At 49.4% G+C, this 22,599-nt stretch overlaps 10 protein-coding genes across 10 annotated transcripts; 6 read left to right on the top strand and 4 right to left on the bottom strand.

Moving 5' to 3' along the window:
* Positions 1 to 3,190, bottom strand: FOXG_13405 (uncharacterized protein; the record flags this gene model as incomplete). The annotated part of the gene is made up of 3 exons (XM_018393385.1): positions 1 to 1,873; positions 1,923 to 2,409; positions 2,464 to 3,190. 3 exons carry the CDS (start codon positions 3,188 to 3,190, stop codon positions 1 to 3), a joined length of 3,087 nt encoding a protein of 1,028 aa, XP_018252641.1.
* A 724-nt stretch (positions 3,191 to 3,914) lies between these two features.
* FOXG_13406 (enoyl-CoA hydratase) lies at positions 3,915 to 5,248 on the top strand (the record flags this gene model as incomplete). Its single annotated transcript, XM_018393386.1, has 6 exons — positions 3,915 to 4,347; positions 4,443 to 4,573; positions 4,623 to 4,652; positions 4,702 to 4,818; positions 4,878 to 5,055; positions 5,115 to 5,248. Exons 1-6 carry the CDS (start codon positions 3,969 to 3,971, stop codon positions 5,246 to 5,248), a joined length of 969 nt encoding a protein of 322 aa, XP_018252642.1. The 5' UTR covers positions 3,915 to 3,968.
* A 1,143-nt stretch (positions 5,249 to 6,391) lies between these two features.
* FOXG_13407 (uncharacterized protein) lies at positions 6,392 to 7,576 on the bottom strand (the record flags this gene model as incomplete). Its single annotated transcript, XM_018393387.1, has 3 exons — positions 6,392 to 6,880; positions 6,904 to 7,304; positions 7,354 to 7,576. 3 exons carry the CDS (start codon positions 7,574 to 7,576, stop codon positions 6,392 to 6,394), a joined length of 1,113 nt encoding a protein of 370 aa, XP_018252643.1.
* A 1,304-nt stretch (positions 7,577 to 8,880) lies between these two features.
* FOXG_13408 (uncharacterized protein) lies at positions 8,881 to 11,326 on the top strand. The gene has a single exon (XM_018393388.1). The coding sequence runs from the start codon at positions 9,023 to 9,025 to the stop codon at positions 10,988 to 10,990; it is 1,968 nt and encodes a 655-aa protein (XP_018252644.1). The 5' UTR covers positions 8,881 to 9,022; the 3' UTR covers positions 10,991 to 11,326.
* Positions 11,327 to 11,439: 113 nt separating this feature from the next.
* Positions 11,440 to 13,104, bottom strand: FOXG_13409 (uncharacterized protein). Its single transcript, XM_018393389.1, has 3 exons — positions 12,864 to 13,104; positions 12,009 to 12,802; positions 11,440 to 11,958 (listed from the first exon to the last, which is right to left on the bottom strand). The coding sequence occupies exons 1-3, from the start codon at positions 13,083 to 13,085 to the stop codon at positions 11,742 to 11,744; spliced, it is 1,233 nt and encodes a 410-aa protein (XP_018252645.1). The 5' UTR covers positions 13,086 to 13,104; the 3' UTR covers positions 11,440 to 11,741.
* A 724-nt stretch (positions 13,105 to 13,828) lies between these two features.
* On the top strand, positions 13,829 to 15,223 carry FOXG_13410 (uncharacterized protein; the record flags this gene model as incomplete). Its single annotated transcript, XM_018393390.1, has 2 exons — positions 13,829 to 14,217; positions 14,271 to 15,223. 2 exons carry the CDS (start codon positions 13,829 to 13,831, stop codon positions 15,067 to 15,069), a joined length of 1,188 nt encoding a protein of 395 aa, XP_018252646.1. The 3' UTR covers positions 15,070 to 15,223.
* On the bottom strand, positions 15,051 to 17,273 carry FOXG_13411 (uncharacterized protein). The gene is made up of 4 exons (XM_018393391.1): positions 16,986 to 17,273; positions 16,326 to 16,925; positions 16,144 to 16,278; positions 15,051 to 16,091 (listed from the first exon to the last, which is right to left on the bottom strand). The coding sequence occupies exons 1-4, from the start codon at positions 17,043 to 17,045 to the stop codon at positions 15,195 to 15,197; spliced, it is 1,692 nt and encodes a 563-aa protein (XP_018252647.1). The 5' UTR covers positions 17,046 to 17,273; the 3' UTR covers positions 15,051 to 15,194.
* Positions 17,274 to 17,572: 299 nt separating this feature from the next.
* Positions 17,573 to 18,912, top strand: FOXG_13412 (uncharacterized protein). The gene has a single exon (XM_018393392.1). It carries the CDS (start codon positions 17,652 to 17,654, stop codon positions 18,726 to 18,728), a length of 1,077 nt encoding a protein of 358 aa, XP_018252648.1. The 5' UTR covers positions 17,573 to 17,651; the 3' UTR covers positions 18,729 to 18,912.
* Positions 18,913 to 19,085: 173 nt separating this feature from the next.
* FOXG_13413 (uncharacterized protein) lies at positions 19,086 to 20,422 on the top strand. Its single transcript, XM_018393393.1, has one exon. The coding sequence runs from the start codon at positions 19,137 to 19,139 to the stop codon at positions 20,283 to 20,285; it is 1,149 nt and encodes a 382-aa protein (XP_018252649.1). The 5' UTR covers positions 19,086 to 19,136; the 3' UTR covers positions 20,286 to 20,422.
* Positions 20,423 to 20,765: 343 nt separating this feature from the next.
* FOXG_13414 (uncharacterized protein) lies at positions 20,766 to 22,535 on the top strand. The gene has a single exon (XM_018393394.1). The coding sequence runs from the start codon at positions 21,003 to 21,005 to the stop codon at positions 22,467 to 22,469; it is 1,467 nt and encodes a 488-aa protein (XP_018252650.1). The 5' UTR covers positions 20,766 to 21,002; the 3' UTR covers positions 22,470 to 22,535.
* Positions 22,536 to 22,599: the final 64 nt, after the last annotated feature.

Consider the following 22,599-nt stretch of genomic DNA (forward strand, 5'->3'; position numbering starts at 1 on the left):
TTAAGAATCCAAAATGGGACCATACGCCGGAATACCGCGACTCTCCAGCTGATAAACCACTTTCGCTGTCGTCGATCTGTTGGAAATGATGCACACACATTCAGCGCCGCTCTCCTTGTAGGCTTGATATGCTAACTTGACCATATCTGGTCGACCCTTCTTGTCTGTATCCCAGATGATTGCCTCAGAGTCCATGGCAAGAATAGTATCGAGGATCTCTTGTCCATAAGTTGAGAGAGGGTTCTTGGTAGACCAGACTACGTGGCACGGAACGCGCCTCTCCATGATGACAGGCATACAGGGTCCGATGCCTGATCCTGTTGCGACCAGAACGACCTTCTTGAACAGCGGTGCGACAGCAAGAACACCAGATGCCGGAGTACCTCGAGTCCAGATGGATGTCGGAGGCTTCTCGATGATCCGCTTGGTCCAGTCACCTGCTTTAGATACAATGATTGAGAAGCCTTTACCGCTGGGTTCAGGAATGGCTGCGAAAGCATGCCACTCAATCATGGGTCGATCAGTGATGCGAACACCTCGTGAAGTGCAAGGTCCAGGTGTGCAAAAGTCGAAGTGAAGACGCACAGCGTGGTTGGAGAGAGGCTCAGGCCTGACGTTAACACGACGAAGTCTGGCCCAAGGCAGGGCGATGCTGAGAGTGATGAGTGACAGTAGGTAGATCGTTGGATTCTTGGCCAATGCGTGCCCCAAGGGCTCAGTTGCCGTTGCTGCTGTTGATGTAATGACATGGGCCCAAACAAGAGCGACAGAGAACCAGCCGACAAAGCGATGCGCCCACTCGAACTGATCGTGCATCTTCATGCGGACACTGGGGTACGCCATACCAAGGATGAATAAGAGCAGAAGAAGGATGACATAAGTCAAGGCGAGGACGACACACTTGATAGGAGGCTGGTATGTCTCCAAGAGAAAGTCTCGGCTTGTAGAGATTGTGTACATGAACCACCAAGCAGTAGCAGAGACGGCGCAGCCAGAGTGAACACCACCGTTGTGATATACACGGGCAAAGTGCCTTCGGATAGACAGAGGGAATGACGTGGGAACTCGGGAGCAGACGAAGAATATCGCGTTGACAACGTAGTCTTGACGTACGAGGACGGCGCAGAGAAGATTCGAAGCGACAGCCGTCGCGACCTTGGAAGGGGATGGGAAGAAGTTATTGTTGCGGCTTTCCCAAAGAAGGAAGATGAGTACAGTGAGGTTGGAGATGAAGATGAGGCCGAAGAGCTTGCGATATGCTGAGAATGCAGTGTGACGGAGCCAGCGCCATCCATGGAAGCCATTCTTATCAGGAAGTGCATACTCTTCAGTCTCAACCTCTTCATAGTCCTCAATAACGGCCTTGGGATCCTTCTCCAGATCCCTCATGATACCATTCTTCTCGCCCTCAAAGAGCGTTCCATCACTGGAACTGCCAATCGACAGCAAGCGCTCATGCGATGGCCAAACTGTCTCCGGTCTAGCCTTCACAACCGCTTGCTGAACGTCACTCTTACCCTCAGCAATCTTGTACAAAGCTCTCTTGTCAATCTTTCCATTCGGCGTGAGTTCCAGAACGGGAAGATGTTTCCAGATTGTGGGGACAGCGTAGAAGGGCTGGGTCTTTCCAACGGTTTGTTTCAGCTCCGTTTCAGCGATCGGGATGTGGGAGGAGTAGAAGCCCCACAGAGCGTTGTCGATCTTTAGGGCGCAGCCTTTTATGACGCCGGGGGTTGATTCGATGGAGCGGGATACGCCGTCGAGCTCGACGCGGAAGCCTTGGATCTTGACTTGGTCGTCTTTTCGGCCGAGAGGGAGGAGGCTGCCGTCTTCAAGCCATTGGGCTAAATCGCCAGTGTTGAACATCATGTTGCTACTCATGTAAGTATCAATCCGTGACGGTGAGATTGTAGAGAACATACCCATCGTTGGTGAACTTGTCCAGCTTGTAGCGAGTAGCTGTTAGTTCGGGAAGATTGATGTAGCCTCGAGAAACACCTGGGCCTCCAGCCCACATAACACCAGGTTGGCCAATTGGAACAGGGTTCTCATTATCATCCAAGATGTAAACATTCGTGTTGGGGTTAGGCTTGCCAATCGACAGTGGAATACCTGGTTGGTGAAGATGCGCTGTGTTGAGCATGCTGATCTCGGTTGGTCCGCAAACGTTCCAGAAGTTGACATGGGGAGCCCATTTCTCGGCGAGCGCCAAAGGGCAAGGCTCGCCGCCGACAGCGATTGTATCGACATTGGGAAAGTCCTCGATTCGTGGCATGTACTTTTGGACGACCGATGGTGTAGCGATGATGGTGTCGCAACGTTGGAGACACTCGGTCCAGGGCTCGAGGCCGCTTCCTCTGATGTGAAGAGTACCGCCGTTCATCATTGTACCCAAGATCTCCCAGGCACCTGTTGGCAATAATGGTTAGTCCAGTCAATTGAAGAGTGTCAGATCTCACTTACACATATCGAAAGCGACATTCAGCTGCTGTGCCACGTTCCTGCCAGGTCTAATGCCGAGCTTGGATGGCTCTGCCAAAAGGGTATTGGTGACACCTCGATGTCTCACGTCCACACCCTTAGGTCGGCCTGTCGTACCCGAAGTGTAGATGACATATGCACCATCATCTGGACCGACCTCCACCATAGGATGTGAAGGGTTGCCTCTGCGCCAGAGATCTGAGTGGCTGTCCAGATCGAGAACATTAACAAAGTTCCGTCGATCATCTGGAATGCTGCGAACAACCTTGTCAAAGAACTTGGGAAGACAGAGAACAACAGGAGCGTCGGAATCGGCAATGTCAAAGCCCAGTGTGTCGTCGGTGACGATGCCACCATCCAACGGTACGTATTGACCACCAGCTTTAAGAACAGCGAGGATGAAGACAACCATCTCAATGCAACGCGAGTACACCAACACAACACGATCGCCAACCCTCAAGCCGAAAGTATGTATCAGCTCGTTCGCCAACATATTTGCCCGTCGGTTGAGCTCTCGATATGTGATGGTGCTCCCGTCATAATGTCGAACCGCAATGAGATCAGGGTGCGCCAGCGCAACCGCCTCAAAAGCGTGATGAGCAACATTATACGGAATAGGACACTCAGGTCCCTTGCTGAATCGGTTGAATAACACTCTATCCGCCAGGGAGAGGCTCTCAAGAGAGCTGAAAGAATAGGAAGAAGACATGATGGGACGCTTTGGGCATAGAACGTCTGACCACCAAGCATGCCGTCAAGGCTGCGTCATGGTGATCTCCTTAAGTATTTGTAACCTGCAAAGAAAATTGCAATTGGAAATGACGGAGAACCTTAACAGCACAGGATATTGACTAAATTTCCCCTTCTGGTTTCGGAACAAGAAACGTCTACGACAATCAGTGTATCCGGCAGCTCGATTCTTGGCAGCATAAAACCCTGAGCGTCTTTAGCATGTGGATTCGGCCGAATAAGGTTGCATTAGTGAGATCTTTTGGCTCAGATGCATAACGCTCCGTTGGGATTTCTACTCTTTACGGAAGCTGATCCGCCGCAGTGACCAAGGCAGATAAAGGCAGGTCCCTGTATATCAGAGGCGTAACGATCAGGGTTTAGTACGAGATTCCCAAAACGAAACGGAGATCGTTCTGTTTTACGTAGTAAATGGCGAGCTTGACAGGGCAATACTGCAACAGAATAGGCTTACCGTTCGGAGTGGGGAAGGGAATCTGCAAGGGGCCCTGAAACTCGTCACGTTTTGTGGTCTTCAACGGCGTTCGTCAGTGCTTCTTTTTTGTTCTTTAGGGAAGTTGGCTAGTTGGGATACTTACAAAGAGAATTGTAATCAGAGTGGGATAACGAAAAGAGTAACAAAACCGTTGAGGCAACGTGTAGATCTTCAATTGACCTGCCCCAAATGCCGAAACGACCGTTCCGGAATCTGTGACGAGACCAAAAACTCCACAAGGTCGAAACTTGAGATTTTTTTCATGAGTTCAGTACGATGGATCAAGGGACAGATTGTCAGTGCGCTTGACGAGACCCTCATGTATGATGAAAGACTTAAACAATTGACCTCGCTCATCTTCGGGTTGCGAATTGCTTCATTTCATCATAACCAAGATTTAACTGAATTTCCTCGACAGCGAACGTTTCAGAGACACGTCACAATGGAGAACCTCCAGGATATCAAGCTCTCGACCGCCAGCGATACTGGTGTCGCACTCATCCAGTTCAACAGACCAGCCAAACGCAATGCCTTTTCACAGAATATGATAAACGAAATAGTCGCCACTCTGGACCATCTAGACTCAGTGGATACCGTGCGCGCTGTGGTTTTGACTGGTGGACCTGAAGGGCACTTTTGTGGTAAGTTCAGAGTTTCTCCATCGGAAGAATAGAGAGTTCTTTGGTGGGATAAAGTTGTTCTGATAATGCGGCTGCTAATTGAGTTTCGGGAGCAGCTGGCATGGATTTAAACGAGTTGGTGGAGCTGTCGACTTCGAAAGCCCATAAAATTGAGTTTCTCAAGGATTTGACCGATGCGCTAGCGAGGTTTTCCAAGCCTCTCATTGCTGCTGTTGTTGGGTTTGCTGTAGGTGATCTACTGATCGCCACTCAGAGTTTGAACTAATGAGATACAGTTGGGTGGTGGTTTCGAGATTGCTCTTGCTGTAAGTTGAGAACATCAATCCTCACGCGTGATTCAAGCTAATGGTTTAGTGCGACATCATCTACGCTGCTGAAGATGCCATGTTCGGCCTTCCAGAGGTCAAGATCGGTACCATCCCCGGCGCAGGCGGTACACAGCGCCTGGCTCGTGCCCTAGGAAAGCACAAGGTATCTCACGATCAAACCAGCCCCAAACCTTAGTGACAATCACTGACTACCGGTTCTAGGCAATGGAGTTCGTCTTGACAGGCGAGCCAGCAAGTGGAGCTGAATTTGAGCGACTTGGCGTTGTAACAAAGGTCTTCCCCAGGTCAGACGTTGTCCAAGCAGCGACGTCGCTGGCTGAGAAGATTGCGCGTCTGTCAGCTCCGGTTATCGAAACGGCCAAGAAAGCTGTTTTGACTGGTGAGTTTGACCAATAAGATTCCCCGGCCTTGTCCGTTGGTGATTAACCCTTGCCGCAGTGGAAAATTCGACCCTTGATGCTGGGATGACGCATGAAAAGGCGCTGTACTATTCGACGTTTGGGCTGGATGATTTCAAGGAGGGAATCCAGTCATTCCTCCAGAAACGACAGCCCAGCTTCAAACATTCTTAGTTATCTTAGTGTAAATTGAACAGACATCAGTGTGATAAACTTCCCAGTCTTGCCAACAATGGCAAATTACTCCGTACCCTTAGATCCAAATTCCCCATGTCAATGACTGATGCAATTGCTATTCTTATCCCAAAAAACCGTTAAATTACTCAGGGACCCAACGTTAGGGTCTCACAGCTAAGGCCCACTTGTGGATAGCCTCCTTTCCCCTGCCTTAGTAAAACCCACCTTCAAATGCCGCTAGGTTAGATCCCCGAAGATGTCAGTTCCGCGACGATTAGGCGACTCAGCTGTCACTCATTACCGCGGAAATACATCCTTGGCTCACGCAATACCGTTGGCATAAGCCGAAGGCTGAAACCTGGTCTTATGAAACAAGGCTTCGTAAAACATGTTACGGCGATGTTTGGCTTGTTAGACATAAGCATTGGCCTTGTTGGGCTGTAACACGATGGAGATGCAACTTCTTCTCCGAGTTTGCCGTGAGTGCATGGATCAATGGAGGAGGCAACATTGGCCCTGGCGATACAATTCCTGGTAGCCTCAAGATCTCCCATGTTTCTGGTGTCGCTTTATTAATCAATACGAGTCCATGACCCGTCCTCAGGGAGCAGGATCAACTTCCAACCGTGAGTCAGAGTGTCAATATATATATATATATATATATATATATTCTAAGGTCCACAAATCTACGTAAAATATATATTAATTTTACCTACGTTCTGTTATTATTTAGGATATATATATAGTAAGTCTTCTTGCTTTGGGGCCCAGGCAACGCTTCGGAGCAAAGGTTCCTGAGAGGCAGAGACCTAACCTAAACACGAGAAGGTTTTATTTGAGTCAAACACTCAAGGCAGAAATTGTATTAGACAGAAGCTGATTTTGTGAAGGGTGCATTAAGAATTTCTATCTGTATTTAGAGGTAAAATATTTATCAGTGAGAAGTTCAGGGATCCAAGTCAATCCGAGCCAGGCCCTTTGCTCTTCTATGATCAAACGGAAGAAGTGAAGTAGATGCAAGTATGGAACAACTAATAGTAGATTCACTGGTAAAAGGCGAAATTTTCTAAGTGAATTAGATAGCAGTGCTCAATCTGCCGTGGGGTCCAATCCTCATCGGGGTCTTATGAGCCAAAGCTCTCAGTAAACAGCCATTCCAGTCCAAGAAGCACGGTTTCCAAGTCCGCTCAAGTCGATCACTTTTGGACCATAAGAATTATGCCTCAAGTCAAAGACAGCAATCGCTGGAGCGGCCTGCAGAGCATAGAGCTTGGAGCCACTAATAATGGCATCGAAGTTGCCCTTACCAGCAACGTATCCAGGGAGAGTGCGTCCGATGGCCATAGTCTCGGTGTTGAGAGCAGTGACGTCGGGAACAGCGGCATCGAGGAGATAGACAGAGCTAGAACCAGCGGAAGTGACGGTCCAGCAAGTGGCCATTTGTTTTGGGACCGTAATATTGGTCTTGGTGAGTACAGTGAGATCATCGGCGATGGACACGAATGCTGCACCGTAAGCGGGCGTGGAAACAACAGCAGAGGCGTCTGAAATAAAGCTCATTCCAAAAGCAACTGGCAAGTTATTGGGCTGTGACTTTACGGCTTCCTCACTCACGTATCCGTTCTCGACCTTATAAGCATAAACGAAACCACTCTCCATGCCGTTTCCCTTGATGGTGACAAAAGAGCCGTCTCAGAAGGGTTGAAGAGAATGTTGGAAACGGTGTTGGGAGGTCCTGTTGGAGGAGAAGTCTGATGAAAGACGGGTAGAGGCTTGAGGTTACCCTGGGGCTTCAAGCCGTCGCAGTCCGAGACCGTGAAGCACTGAACGCCCGGCTTGGTTCCAGTATTGGCGACGCAAGCAAGCTTGTTCTTGCGAGAATAGGCAACCGTGTTAGGAGCTGTGCCGACAGTATCGACAGGCTCTCCGAGAAGAACCGGGTGAGCTGGGTTCTCCTTCGGGATATGGAAAGCGGCCAAAGTGTTGGAGCCAGCGTTGACGGTGAACAAGCGGTTTCCGCTCACAACAATGGAGCCTTGGGAGAACAGGGGATCTGGTCGAGTTGTCAGCGACTTTCTCGGTGCTGATATAGTCTCACTTACCCATCTTCACAGGGCCGTTCATGTTATTACCAATAAGACCCCTTCCACCAGTAGAGGTTCTCTGTGGCTTACCCAGCGAGCCATCCTTGGCAATGCTGAGTGAGACAACAGAAGCTCCCTGGGGGTCGCTGTCGAGGAAGTACAATGCACGATCGGACTTGTGAGGCTTGGGATGGGCCTGCGTGAGCGAGGCTGTAACAAGAAGCGCGTTGATGAGCTTCATTATGAATTTCATAGTGTCAAAAGAAAGTCGTCAGTGAAGATTGAGGGCAGCTGCGAGTAGCCTGGTGCTTGAGATATCTTCGTTGAGACTGTCAACCGCGTATCTATATATGTTTCGACTCGGCATCTCAGATCCGAAATATTCACCGTGCCTTCATCCGTAAATTAGTTGAGTTAAACCAAAAGCAATGCCTATGTGCCGAACGGACCAGATAGATGAGGGTTATGTAGAGCAAGAGCCAATAGAACATGGAAACCACGATATTAACTGAAAATCTAGCGTCTGATTGAAACGATGATCCATTTCGAATAAGCTCAACTACGAAACTTTACTCAAAGGCCATGCCCAATCGAGGCCATTTGTTGAGTCAACAGTAAGTGCTGACAGTCAAAGGATTCGTCAGTTGCACTAGAGATCAAAGAGTGGTGAAGTAGTGAGAGAAACTCAGCGACCATCTTCCTAAAGAAGACAACGGCGTTTAGTCAATTAAATACAACGGGGCCGTGGAGCTGCCAGTGACACACCCGTCCATTCAGATGCATAGAATGCGTTCTCGTCAAAGTGTAAGCGGGCCGTCAGCGCTGTGCATCGAATGCGTTATGCCTCTTATGGGAATATTGATTAGATGTCTGTTTTTCCGAAGCAGGGAGCTCATTTAGCGTCATCTACACCTGAAGTCCTCGGAAGTCATTCACCTGGACATTAAGAATCTTACATGCGCCAATAATCAGCGAAGCATGGCCGTCGGAGGTAGATGTTGCTCATTCTGGTGTCAGGTTGTTAGAAAATGTTTTTTTTGGAGTTAAATCCCGCTGGTTGCCATTGATCTGACATGCCCAAATTCGTTGCGAAATACTATTTCGTGGCTACAAAAGAACAAAAGCAAATAGCATATGACAGACTTAGCCCCCAATGCTCATCTCTGATTAGCAGCTTAAATGATCAGTTAATATTCACTCAATTTGATTTGGATCAGTCTTCAGTTAATGGAATTGGTCTACAGCATCGAACACGCCGACAACAATTTGTGGACATCACGAATAGCTGCAGGGTAGACAGCGCCGAAGCCTGGAGCTACGACCCAGGCTGGGGGAGACAATGAAACTTAGAACCTCAATCCTAATGGATGAAAATACTTAAGCAAATTATCATAAGCCTACGGGGTCTTTGATGAATTTATTTTGGCATCCTTGGCCAAGTCACGCAGCCCCGATAGCGTGATATACTGTCTAAATCGTTAGTTCACTCACTGCCTGAGTCAGCGTCAGCAAGCAGAAACAAGGCTCTCTATCCCCTCTTAACATGCTCAACCCGGTGATCAGAGCTGCCAATCACAGCCTGATCTGCCCTCTATTCAAGTTACGCATAAGAAATGTTCCAAAGTTCCTTGTTAGAAGCTCCCACGACTTTCGGAGCCGGCGGAGCGCGCTAAGATATTTGTCAACCATGCGACTTATCAATGTCGAAACTCTCGACTTAGAGTCCTTCACAGGCGAACATGGAGGCTCAATACCAACATATGCGATCCTATCGCACGTATGGACGTCCGAGGAAGTGTCACTACAGCAAATGAGCGGACTGAGCCCTCTTCCAGAAGAGTCGAAAGGCTACAGAAAAATCGTGGACTTTTGCGCAAAGGCGAAAGCTGAGGGATTTGAGTACGGCTGGATAGACACCTGTTGTATAGACAAGACGTCTAGCGCAGAGCTTTCCGAGGCAATTAACTCGATGTTTCAGTGGTATCGGAAGTCTGCAGCGTGCTATGTCTATCTGAATGATGTCAGCTCCGCCGAGAACCCAAGATTATCGGACTCGAGGTTCCGCAAAAGTCGATGGTTCACGCGCGGATGGACTCTTCAGGAGCTCCTTGCGCCCCACGAAGTGATCTTTCTTGCCGACGACTGGCGGGAGATTGGTACCAAGGCTAGCCTGAGTGCAACTATCTCAGATGTCACCAAGATTGATACAGCCACGTTGGTGAATCATACCTGGTCACATGTCAGCGTTGCTGGGATCATGTCCTGGGCATCAATGCGGCAAACCACAAGACTAGAGGACCAAGCCTACTCTCTCATGGGTCTATTCGATGTTAATATGCCCTTGATCTACGGAGAGGGCCCCAAGGCTTTCTATCGACTCCAAGTGGAGATCATGAAGACAACAAACGATGACTCCATATTTGCTTGGTCTACAGAACCGCTACAAGATCGTGGATACTCTCCTAATGAGGGAGCTTCTACGAGAGGCTTCCGTTTCCTCGGATTGCTAGCTCCATCGACTGCTTGCTTCAGGGATTCTCATGATATAAAAGCACCCAGAGATCTCTCCAGAAGTCATGCACCATACGACATGGTCAAGCAGGATGTTAGTCTCACGGCGGTAGTAGTTCGGCTTTGCTCTCTACCAGCTGACCCCAAGCAACTTGGAGATATCGATCGGGTGGATGTTGTCGGCACACTACGGTTCTCGAATAACGTGAGGGCAGTAGACCATGGTCTCGTTATCACGCCGGCAAGGCGAGACGCAAAAGGGATCAAGATAATGTGCTTGGTTGCGGTTCTACGCTGTTGGAACAAGGACGGCTATATCGGCATCCCTATTAAGCGTTTAGCATCTGGCGCTTATCAGAGGGTCGAAAATGGACACCGATGTCGTTGGTTCAAGGTCCGCTTGATGCCTTTACGACTGACACTAAAGAGCGAAGAAGAAAAAGCTCCAGATGAATCGGAATACACCCTCAGACAATTTGACTCTGAGAGTAGAGAGAAGGGCCCACCTGCTGATCCACCAGAAACTATTCTCGTCAGAGCATACGTACTATTGGATCTGCCTTCAGACAGCACATTTCTTTCTGCCAAAGCCAGCCACCGTCATGCACCTCTCCAGTTCCGTTCACTGCCTTTCAACAATAGCTATTACACAATACAGGCTTACAGTACCAATAACGCCATACCGCTGGTGCCTGACGTGCAACCTCATGCTCAGGCTATCGAGATTATCAATGGACTTATCAATACTCTACCGGAAATGCGTATTGGGTTTCGCCCCAGTGTAGCAGATAGTGATCTGCCACCTTTTACGATACACACAAGAATGACAGAAAGGCCTCATGGCATCCAAGTTGGGTGCTTGATTGGAAGTGACCAAGCCCGAGATGAGACGACGGATGCTGAATTCACCGACATTGACATGAAAAGCGTCTCCACCACGATGCCTCTCACGACAGACCTATCTCTCATTATCAGAGTGAGACGCGGTGTTCCTCGGGATACGACTTGTTATTTAAATGTGAGCGTTGAGAAGCAGTTGTCATGGGCGGAAGATGTAGAACATTGGCCTGCTACGCTTGGAGACAAAAGCCTGTCAAGCTCAGAGATGTCGCTCAATCGTACCTTCACAGACAATTCAATATGAGAGGTTGCCAATAACCATACCTGCCGGCAGTGGGCTCTCAACGATGTGCAGGAAGTTGTAAGAGGGCGAGATACATGAATTCGAAGGGGCGCCACGGGGAGCAAGAAAAATTAAGACTTTAAAAGAGGATGCCAAATGAACTTAGTAAAGGATCCCCTAAGCTTAGGCTAAATTACCTAAATATCTTCATCGCATAGGGTAAAGGTCTCAGGGTTTGCCTCCCCTAGGTGCGGCAGTAAATCCATTACTACTTGATGGCCCTTTATGATATGTTCTGGGATACAGACGTGAAGTAGAAAAGATAGAATTATAATACATGACATCATTAGTCTCGTGAATGTCTTCGCTAACCGAATCTCATAGAGCCTTCAAATCTAAATACATGCCATTTTCTGGCTTGATTGTAATCACTCCCCTTGGCATCACAAGCTTATCATCCATAGCCAACGTCCACTCAAACGACCTGACCATAGTAGCCAGCAAGCATCGCAACTCTGCCTTCGCAAACCCTTGTCCGATGCAACTCCTGGGTCCATGCAAGAAGGTGAGAAAGTTGTAGTTGCTGCTAGCTCCGCCATTCTGATTTGGCTTTCCATCATCTGTGATCCATCGTTCAGGCTTGAACTCTGTCGCGTCAGGGCCCCATATAGCCTCCGATCGGTTTATGTACCAGATTGACACCATAATATCTGTGTCTTCGGGGATAAACTGGGTCACCGATGCGGGTGTCGCGGATGGCTTGGCCGCATGGTCAGTGGAAACCGTTGGGGTAGAGTCGGAGTGTCTCGTGCATGATGCCATTGAGGTAGGGAAGCTGCTCGAGGATACCAGCGAGGTCGACTGTCGGGTTGGCGGCTAGATCCTCTGGTAAGCCGTTTCTGACCTCCTCTCTGAGCTTGGCTTGGTATTCTGGGTGCTTTGTGAGTAAGTAGCATGCCCAGGTTATCGCAGATGAGGTAGTCTCATGCCTATACAAGATCAGTCATATCCTTTTTGATGGGGACTGCGTATCACTTACCCTGCTGCAAGGAAGGTCAGAAGCTGGTCCTTCAATGACTCATCCGAAAAGTTATTCGACTTGATGAGAAGCGACAAGACATCGAAGTGGTCATCTCCCTTCTCAATGATGGCTGCCTTCTTCTCCTGGATCATGGGGTAACAAAGCTCATTTAGCGTTCCGGTCAGATAGTTGAAGACATCGTTCATCTTCCAAGGAATGAGACGAACAATGGGCAGACCAATGGCCAGCGCCAGCCCAGAAAAGATGAGCTTCTCTCGACTCGGCTCGAGCAAGCCTTCGTAGATGTCCGCGAGAGGATCCTTCTTCTTCTCAACGGCATCGAATCTGCGGCCCAGGCCAGCAATACCAATGATGTCGAGCGTGACCTTGCTCGCCCAACTGTTGAGCTCAACAACTGATGACCTTGACGTGGTCATATCCTGTTGTATTGCCCGAGCCAGCGACTGGCTCTTCTCCCACATCATGGGGTACAACTCCTTGATGTGTCGGAAGTGGAATACTGGTGTCGAGTTCTTGCGTAGAAACTTGTGAGGCTCGCCCTCAACAATGATAAGACCATCGCCGAGAATATGTCGTAGGAAGGAGCTGATTCTCTTCGGTTTGGTGAAGTCGTAACAGTTATGAACAAGAAGGTCAGCTAGAAGCTGAGGGTTCGTCACAAGGATGTGAGTTCTGAATGAGTTTAGAGTAAGTAGGTCTTCACCGGGATATCGATTCGCAATATCTACGAATAGATCACCGGATGGTCTGTCCTTGACAGCGATAGATCGATGAGCGGCGCTCAGATATTCCTGTTGAAGAATTCATATGAGTTTGAGTTCGAGAACAGACTGAACAGAATGATGAGCATACTCTTGGGCCAGGAATGTGTCTGAGGGGGCTGAAGAAGACTGGGTATAGAAACCCCCAGAAAACGATTCCAAACGCATAATTGACGAGCAAGATAGTGAATACAGCAGCCAGGTGGCTCTTCGAATCGTAATAGTCTGGAAATACTTTAATTGCGACGAAAGACTCGATGACAGCGGCCAACGTCAGGCTGGGGAAGCCCAGTAGCTTAGAGACAACAGCCATGTTGAATAAGCTGCAAAACTTGTGAAATTCAGAATCTCGCTTCTGCCGGGCTCATCAAAGGATAGGTAGACCTTAATAATAGTAAGCTGATGATATGAACGTGGCATATAAAACTAAGACTTAAAGGTTGGGTAAGAATCTCAGATGAAATTCTCCGAAGCCCAATGAATTCCATGGCATGATTATCTTCATTGAAGCCATCAACTGAACGCGCTCATGTGCCTCTGGTGACTAGCGCAGATGCCACTCTACAATAGGAATCCACCGTCGATGATCAATGTCGCAAAAGCAACCTGATTGGGTTTAGCATGCGAGCCACCAATCAGATCTAACTGGATCCAGTTAGCAGCTCGCTTACAACTTCTAAGATGCATCAAGCCCAAAGAGATGGGCTCGCAATTAGCAACACGTGGAGAAGGGCTCCGCGGATGGTTCTAAATGATGTTATTGTCGATCAGGTGCCTTCACATGTGTGAGGAGTTTTGTTTCCTTTCAACACCATCGTCGAAACTTGAGGAGATTTCGCAACCTAGGCCGAAACTAGATGAGGATCTCCCAACATTTTACAGCTGAAGCATGAACGGGAATTCTTTTCGGTTTAGAGATGAGAGGAAAGATGAAGGTTGAAAAGACCAACATGTTTGAGGTTTGAAGCGCCTCAGTTCTGTCGACTTCTTGTTGAGTTGAGCAGATTTATCAGACTCTGCAACATCGCCATCAGATCTTCACAAGCAAACCTTCCAATGGCCCCGAAGTTTATCGTTTGCCTCATTCTAAGCTGTGCCCTCTTAGGAGGCTATGCTAGCATGGGGACTTCATACCGTCACGGCTTCTTCGACGCTGTCCGGGACTGCATCACAAACGCAAAGTCGCCCGACGGAAGCTCATTATGTCCTTTGGACATGTCAGACTCGATCTCTCGGAAACTCACGGGCTACCAGGCAGTTGACGAGCCGGTGATGCTGCTCTTGGAGTTCTTCGCTCAAGGGCTCAAGAAGCATCCTGAGAGTAAGGGCATGGACCTTGAGGCCCTTCTGGCTTTTGTGTACTTGGCGGCACAGTTCTGTGGTGCTTGGTATCTTATAGCTCTTGAAGGACTGAGATTTGGCAACCGTGGAACAATTCTGAGCTGGTAAGAGAATATCTGATGCCTGAATGCTAGCTCCATGCTGACTTGGAATATAGGACCGGAAGTTTCGGTATCGTCTTTCAATCCGTCACAATAACAATCATCGCTCCGATATATCTCACTCTGCAACTCCTTCTCTCACCAACGATTCCCCAACAAGCATATCTACTGGCCGACCCGTGCGACCTGAGCCTCCTCCCGATATCGACAATCATATCTTACATTGTGCCAACCATTGGTCTGTGCTTGCCGTTGATCTTCGATGTCTCAAGGGAAGCTAAGTTTATCGCCGTGGCTCTTTGGCAACCTTTTCCGTTGTACCAGACTGCCATACAGCGCGTATCCCGCTTGGTCTGTTGGTCTCGCCGGGGCAAGGCCAACAATACTGCCCATATCGACCCGCGAGCCTGCAGGAAGGCTATGAATCGTGCATACCGCTTCATCACAACCCTGGCAGTTGGAGTACACTTGGCTGTATTTGGGACAATCCTCGCTTCTTCCATGGACCTCACAGACAACGTTTCCGGACGTCACATTCTTGCCCTCACATCCCTGACGAACCCTCCAACTCTGGCTTTGCTTAGCCCGCCCGTTTCTGCGATGCAATCGAGGGAGATTGTAGTCTCGTTCTTGCGATGGGATGTATACTGTACCTGCCTTGCGATGGCCATCTGGACCGGCTATCAACTGTACTCGGCACAAAGAGCCCCCAGCCGAGTGGTCATCTGCTTCAACACGATTTGGTGGACGATTCTGGGTGGACCAATTTACCCAGCGCTGAGGCATCTCTGGGAAAGAGATGCTATGGTGCTGGACCGTATGGAGCTTTTCAGCTCGTCACTAAAGATTGAGTAAGTCGGACATGAGCCACGAGGAGATCAGGTCATTTGGGACAATGTGGTAAAGGTTTCCAATTGAGAACGAAAGACAACTATCCATGTACGTATTAAAACAGCCTGAATCGTGTAAAAATGCTGGTATCAAGATGAAAGCAACCCCAGCGCACCAGGCGAAACAAAATTCTCCTCGGTGCAATCCATACGCCCAGGTGACATCATCATAGGAGATGGCGAAAGGGCCTGAAAGGGCTGTACCCCATAGTTATCACCACCAGGAACAAATCCGACAGCTGACCTGATTCCTATAGCGGAGTTCAATCTAGCAAGGATACGAGCTGCTCTTTCAGTCTGTTCAGGAGTAGTGTAAACACAGTGTGTGACAAGTCTAATCGAGTGAACAATGATGATGGCCGCTGCACCGTCGTGGAGCATGGTCGCTGGCATGCCGCTCGGGTCGATATCGCCCAGGGCGTATGGCACGGCGGCGAGCATGTCATCGACGGTCTTGCGGACATCGGATTCAAGGAAGGGAACAGTTTCTGCCCATGAATTGTAACTATACCCATCATCATCCTCCGTTGGTAGCAATGTAGTTTGATAGAGCAGCATAGTCTGAAGCAAGATGAGCCGAGCCGATCGGACGAGAATGATGATGCAAGCTGTCTCAGCGTCGTAGTGCATCTTACCAGCGCTCATCTCACCGAGGGTCGTTGGCACGCCGCGCCCTTCGAAGGTCAGTTGCCAGTACTCTGCTGCTTCGATGTCCCAGGAGCCAAAGGCATCGAGCATGTCGAAGCATTCCTGGATCAAGATTCTCTCGTCTTCTGTCCCTGTACTACTCTGCGATGCTGTAGAGGGACTGGCACCTTGTGGCTGATACGTCTCTAATTGCATAAGCCGGCATAGGCGATGGCGCAGCGATAAAGTTCTTCCCATCATCGAGAGTGCTCGAAGAAGAGGGTCGAAGATTCCGATGACAGTGGCGATGGCGCCGGGGTCGGTGTAAGCATCGTCGCCATGTAAGAATGAGTAGATTTGCTATCAAATAAGTCAGTGCCGTGGCATGTGAATTTATTATTGCGTGACGTACCAGTCGCAGCAAAGCAAGTAAGAAGAGTTCAGCTCCTCTTCTTGTACCAATCTGACTTGGCCCTCGTTTCTCCAACAGGTAAAAAAGCCCTGAAGCATGTTCATTCGGATCACCTAATCCTTCACCACTAAAGTCCTATCATCGAGTCAGAAGCGAAATAATTGATGTCGCGTGAGGCTTACCTTGTACGTGCACAGCAGCAGAATGGTAGCGATGACTTTGTCGTCCATCGCCTGGTCATCAGACTGAATAGTCTGCTGCAAGCCCTTGATAACACGTCCATAATTCCTCAAAGACCGTGTCCGAAGTTCCTCATTGCCCAAATGATTGTACGCAGCCAATTGGGCAACACTCAATGTCGCTGTTTCGACGAGTCCATCCTTGTAGTGGTCGAACAAACTCGGTAGGAAGCTGAAATGTCCCGGAAATCCATCGTCGTCGTCGGGCGACACGAAGCGACGCACGAAATAGCATAGTGACATGTTGTCGTATGATTGTGTCGGATGCCGAACCATGGCTACAGATCTCCGCCGAATGGGCGCTTCCAGAGGCCGCGTTTTGGGCTTCGGGGGCTCCTTTTCGGGCGGTTTCTCATCTTGCGGGGGACTCGCTGTACTGGCACTGGCTATACTTGGCGCTTTTGACGCTCGCGACGTGTTGGAAGATGTACTTTGCGATCTCCCCTTTGGTGCAGAGTGTCTAAAATGAAACTCGTCGGTATATCCAAGACATGGCTTTCCGTAGTTGTAGCATCGTCGACACGTCGGCTTCCCCTCGTCGCACTGCGAAAAGATAACAGATTAGAACAAATATCGCTCAATCAGAACGACTGCATTACTCACCTTGACCTTCCGCTGGCGACACCGCAGACAACCTGAGCTAAAGCGACCTGGGAATACCATCTTTCGCTAAGATAGGAAGTACGTCCTGATAGACAACGCAAACGTGGGTGAGCTGATTGTACGGGATGGAGAGTCTGGGGAAAGCAACAATTGCGATTACGAAATTACGGAGCCCGCGGGAAGAATGGAGACAAGAAGATAGCCAACGCAAACTCAGGGCGGGCAGCGTGTTTCTTCTCATGGCACGGACGTATTAGTGTCTCGGTTCAGAGAGGTAGACCCCGCAAGAGACCTGGACTAACGAGCTGGAAACAGGGTTTAAGGTCCATGGGTTAGCATTGTGATGGCAGGGGGACGCGACGAGGTCAAGTGCCGTTGAAGTGGTGAGAAGAGTAAAGATCGTCGTTGTGGCTTGTTCTGGTTAAGCTTGCGATTGCAAGAGTTGTCGTTGGTTGAGCGAATCTAGCCTCGGCTTCAACAGCATCATGATCGGCCTCATTTCTTGCCAACTCGTGATAGTTGACGAAGGAGCTAGAGAAAGGCGTTGGACCATAATTAGTTTGTATAAGATGTATTTAGTGGTAGCTTGCTTGCATGTGCAATTGAGTAATTCGGCTCAGACTCACAGACCAAACATAATCATCATTCTTCCCTGCGCAAATCATCATGTCTTCCATGCTCTACTCTCCCGTTATTGAGTATGCCTCCAATGCGAGCAAACTCCTCCTATCGCCACTTCTATCCGGTTCACTCCTCGCTGCTGCAACCTTTGCTCCCGACGCCGTGAACAATGCCCTCGCCTCAATCGCCGCCAAGCTCCCAGAGCAAGCTTCGCATACCCTGGAGCTCACGATCGTCAAGAAGATTCTATACGTATGGCTCAGTTTGGGCATTGTTCGAACCATCAACCGGTTCCTCAATACCATGGCTCATAATTCATGGAGAATGAGGGCTGCTTCGGGTTGGGACTGGAAGAATGAGATCGCTGTTGTTACTGGTGGCTCGAGCGGTATTGGCCTGAGCATTGTTGAGAAGCTTGCCGCCATGGGAATTCGTGTCGCTGTCTTTGATGTTCAAGATTTGCCAAAGCAACTTCAAGCAAACTCGCGCGTTCACTTTTATCGATGCGATGTTACTACAACCGAGTCTGTCGCTGAAGCTGCCGATGCGGTCCGTAAAGAACTCGGCCACCCATCAATCCTCATCAACAACGCTGGCATCACTTCCCCCATGCCCATCCTCAAGATGCCAGAGTCGTTCCTACGCAAGATCATGGGCGTCAACCTTATGGCTTTGTGGTACACCACCCAGCAATTCCTCCCACGCATGATCCAGTTGAACAAGGGCCATGTCATCACGGTCGCAAGTATCGCGTCCTTTGTCGCCCTCGCCACAGGAGCCGATTACTCTGCTACAAAGGCTGGCGCGCTATCTTTCCACGAGTCGCTTGCTAGTGAGCTCAAACATTTCTACAAGGCTCCCAATGTCTTGACAACAGTGGTTCATCCCAACTTTGTCCGAACACCTCTTGTCGAGGGCTTTGTGGATCGCCTGGAGCGTGGCGGTGTTCGTCTCTTGACTGCTGATGATATCGCTAAGGAGGTTGTCGCTCAGATCAAGAGCCGACGTGGTGGACAGCTCATCATTCCCAAGGCTGTCGATGTTATTTCTGGCATTAGAGGATGGCCAACTTGGCTGCAGGAGGTTGTTCGCGATACAGTTGGCAAGACAGCAGGCAATTAAGAACAAAACCAATGGATGGCGACTGTATTTAGAAAGCCGATAGGTAGTTTGACATCATTTGCCATGCTGGGACAGGCTTATAAGCTTTTCTGTACTTTTATAGACTCGCTTGTAATTATATGCGACCGTCATACTCAACACCTCATTCAGGCGCCGTACCAGCATTTTAAGCAGTGAAAGCGATGTCGCATCACACCACGAATACTAATTGCATGTAATAGACGGTGATATTGATCAGTAAACTGTTAATTAGAACTCTCTTTTTGACCGGGAATATGCTGTAAGTTTGTTGACCGAGGCAGGCGAATTACTTAAAGACCTCGGGTCCCGCGGCGTCGCTCTACCGCTTTTCCTCCTCGTTAATAATCACCAACAGCCTCAGCAACTTACACGAACGATTTATTAATCATGGCAGTATTAAGCACACTCAAAACAGCATTTGGCTATACCTACGCATTTATTATCACACCATGGCTTCTTTCGCGCTTTTTATTCGACATTTCCCTCTGTCTCGTCCCATGGCTCCGACCAAACAAAAAATGGACGCTGAACCAAGCTGTCCGTGTCCGCGTTGTCCGGCTCTTGCTGCTCTACTGGTCTCTCACCAAATCAGGCGACAAAATGAGATTTGACCAAGGCAAAGAGAAGAACCGATTCGAAGTCGTCGCTCCACGGTCGCCAAAGTTGTACAGAGGAATTTGTTCGGATTACACGGTTCAGCCTGCGCAATTGGGCATGACATGGACACCCGCGCGACCACCCCCCGCTGGCATCGTCCATCCTGGCATGGTGGTCGTCTTGCACTTTCATGGAGGCGGTTTTGTAATTGGAAATGGTCGTGATGAAGATACTGGGTTCACGGCCAAGACTCTCATTAAGCATATGGGTGCTACGCATGTCTGCTCGCCCAACTACCGACTGTCCAGCAGCAAGAATGGGCAGTTTCCCGCTCCTCTTCAGGATGCACTTACAGCCTATCTTCATCTCATCAAGACAAGAGGCATTCCTGCGGACCAAATCATCTTCTCAGGCGATTCAGCTGGCGCAAATCTAGCTCTCGCCTTGGTACGCTACATTCACGAGTACGGCCAAATTGACGAGGTCCCATTTCCCCGCGCAATGGCTCTTTGGTCGCCTTGGACTGATGTCGCCGGCGCTTTGGAGCAAGATGCAACTCAATCACCCAACTACAAGACGGATTATCTCAACATGCACTTTGCGCGCTGGGGCGCAACGACAGTCTCTGGCTTTGGCGCAATTGACCCAGCCAGTCCATACTTGTCCCCTCTGCGCCATCCCTTCCAGATCGAGAAGCCTTTCCCAGTCTACGTCAACGCCGGAGGCGGCGAAGTTCTATGCGACGACATCACCAACTTCGTCGCACGCTACAAGAAGAATGGCTGGCCAATGTACCTGGACATCTCGGAAGGTTGCCCTCATGACATTATTCTGCTGGGCGACAGGATTGACTTCACAGCCGAGGCAGAAAAGGCAGCTGAGCATGCGAGGCGTTTCTTGAACCATCGTGCGGGGTTGAATCTACGAAGCTATGCATAATCTCTTTTTCGTGATGGAGGCTGCAGGTCAGAGGCTAAGGTACAGTAAGTAGGCAGAAGGATATCGAAGTTTCTACAAGATCTACATAGCTCAACAAACTTCACATGTAAATTTCTAATGAACCTCGAAACATTTCGTCATTTGTTTCAGTGATCTACCCCTCTTCGGAGCCAAGATGATCAGCTCTGCAGATTTGACAAGTCTTGTCTCGTCCGTCGCGTGATTCTCTCGGTAGTTTGGCGTCTCCCCCCCATGAAGACGATCACTGGGGACGTGCCGAGGCTACCCCACAATCTTCAGAACCCTCAACGCGAAATTTCTGTATAGAGTTTAGCTTGCGATCAACACTTTGCTCGCCCCCAGTCAAAGCTCAAGCATGACGTTATTACTTTAGTTAGTTGTCATGAAAGATTTGGGTCTTTATCGGAGACGGGCCCCGCGGGGGCGGAAGGATGGGTTCATATTGTCGCCTGTCGGACTCGGAAGCTTAACCAGAACTTAGCTACTCATTCGAGGAGCTGTGACACGAGACCCTGATTGCTATTGTTAAAGTACCGAGGCTTGCTATCTTTTGTCTATCATCGGGACGTTTATTGATCCAACGGAGTGCCAATCATTCAAACTCCTTCTTCAGCATCTTCGTACAAAATTGACCTTCAACGTCCACTGTGGACAGCATCAACAACAACACAAACTACTCAGGCATCACTCATCAACATGGCACCAAAAGCAGAAGAACCTAATACCTTTGATGTTATCATCATCGGCGCTGGGATCTCTGGCATCAACGCCGCCTACCGTCTCCAAACAGAAGGCCCTTCCGACTTGACCTACGCCATCCTCGAAGGCCGCGACTCCATCGGCGGCACATGGGATCTCTTCAAGTATCCTGGCATTCGATCCGACTCTGATATCTTCACCTTTGGCTTCCCATGGAGTCCCTGGAAGCATGACCAGTCGCTCGCACCGGGTGACAAGATCAAGGACTACATGATCGAGTCGGCACGATCGACTGGCATTGACCACCATATTTGCTACAAGCACTCTGTTACAGAAGCCAACTGGTCTTCCAAGGAGAGGCGATGGCAGCTTCAGGTTACGCGACCTGGTGATGAGAAGCCAGTTACCTTCCGGGGTCGATTTCTACTCCTCGGCACTGGCTATTATGATTACCAGACCCCTCTGCAGACTGTGATTCCTGGAATTGAGAAGTTCCAAGGCAAGGTCATCCACCCTCAATTCTGGCCCGAGGACTACGATTACACCAACAAGGAGGTCGTCATCATTGGCAGTGGAGCTACCGCCGTTACAATTCTTCCATCCATGTCCGACAAAGCCAAGCGCGTTACCATGCTGCAGAGAAGTCCAGGCTACATCTTCCCTCTCCCATCAAGCAGCTTTTTCACACGTCTTCTCTTGACTCTTTTCCCCGCCAGCATCGCCCTGTTCCTCAACAGACTCCTCTGGCTGGTTCGAAGCTATCTTACCAACGTGTTCTGCAAGTCTTGCCCAGGTCTGGCCAAGAAGCTCATCAAGTATGTCACCACCAAGAATCTTCCTCCTGATGTCAGCTGGGATCCTCACTTCAAGCCTCGATATAATCCTTGGGAGCAACGATTCTGCGCCAGCCAGGATGGTGATTTCTTCGCGGCTATTCGCTCGGGTAAAGCGAATGTTGTGACGGATAAGATCAAGACTATCACTGAGAAGAGCATTGAGCTTGAGTCTGGAGCTTCATTACATCCCGATCTTATCGTCACAGCAACTGGTCTGAAGGTTCGTTTCGGTGGAGGTATCAAGTTCAGCATTGACGACGTCCCCTTCAACGTCGCCGATAAGTTCGCATGGAAGACCGTGATGCTCCAGGATGTGCCAAACCTGCTTTTCATGTTCGGATATGAGAATGCGTCGTGGACACTTGGTGCTGATGTCAGCGCGAGACTGTTTGTGCGCATTCTGAACAAGATGACACAGAGCAAGACCAGCGTCGTGGTTCCACGTCTGTCTTCAGCAAGTGGTATGCCAGTGAAGCCAATGATGAGCCTGTCTTCGACCTATCTCAAGACTGCTAGCTCTGTGTTCCCCAAAGGCGGCACGGGTTTGTGGAGTCCCAAGTCGAATTACTTTGCGGATATGGCTGGAGCGAGATGGGGAGATATCTCTACGGGGTTGGAGTATAAGTGAAGATAGTCTTATGTATCAAGAATAGCCTTTCGTTTCTCGTTAGTAAATACCAACTTGTTTCCGCCGCTTTGCAGAAGAACCACCGTGATGAGCTGAAACTCAAGCTACGGTAGTGACAGATCTAATGTTA

Source organism: Fusarium oxysporum, chromosome 12, assembly GCF_000149955.1.
Source record: "Fusarium oxysporum f. sp. lycopersici 4287 chromosome 12, whole genome shotgun sequence".
NCBI classification, from domain to species: Eukaryota; Fungi; Ascomycota; class Sordariomycetes; order Hypocreales; family Nectriaceae; genus Fusarium; species Fusarium oxysporum.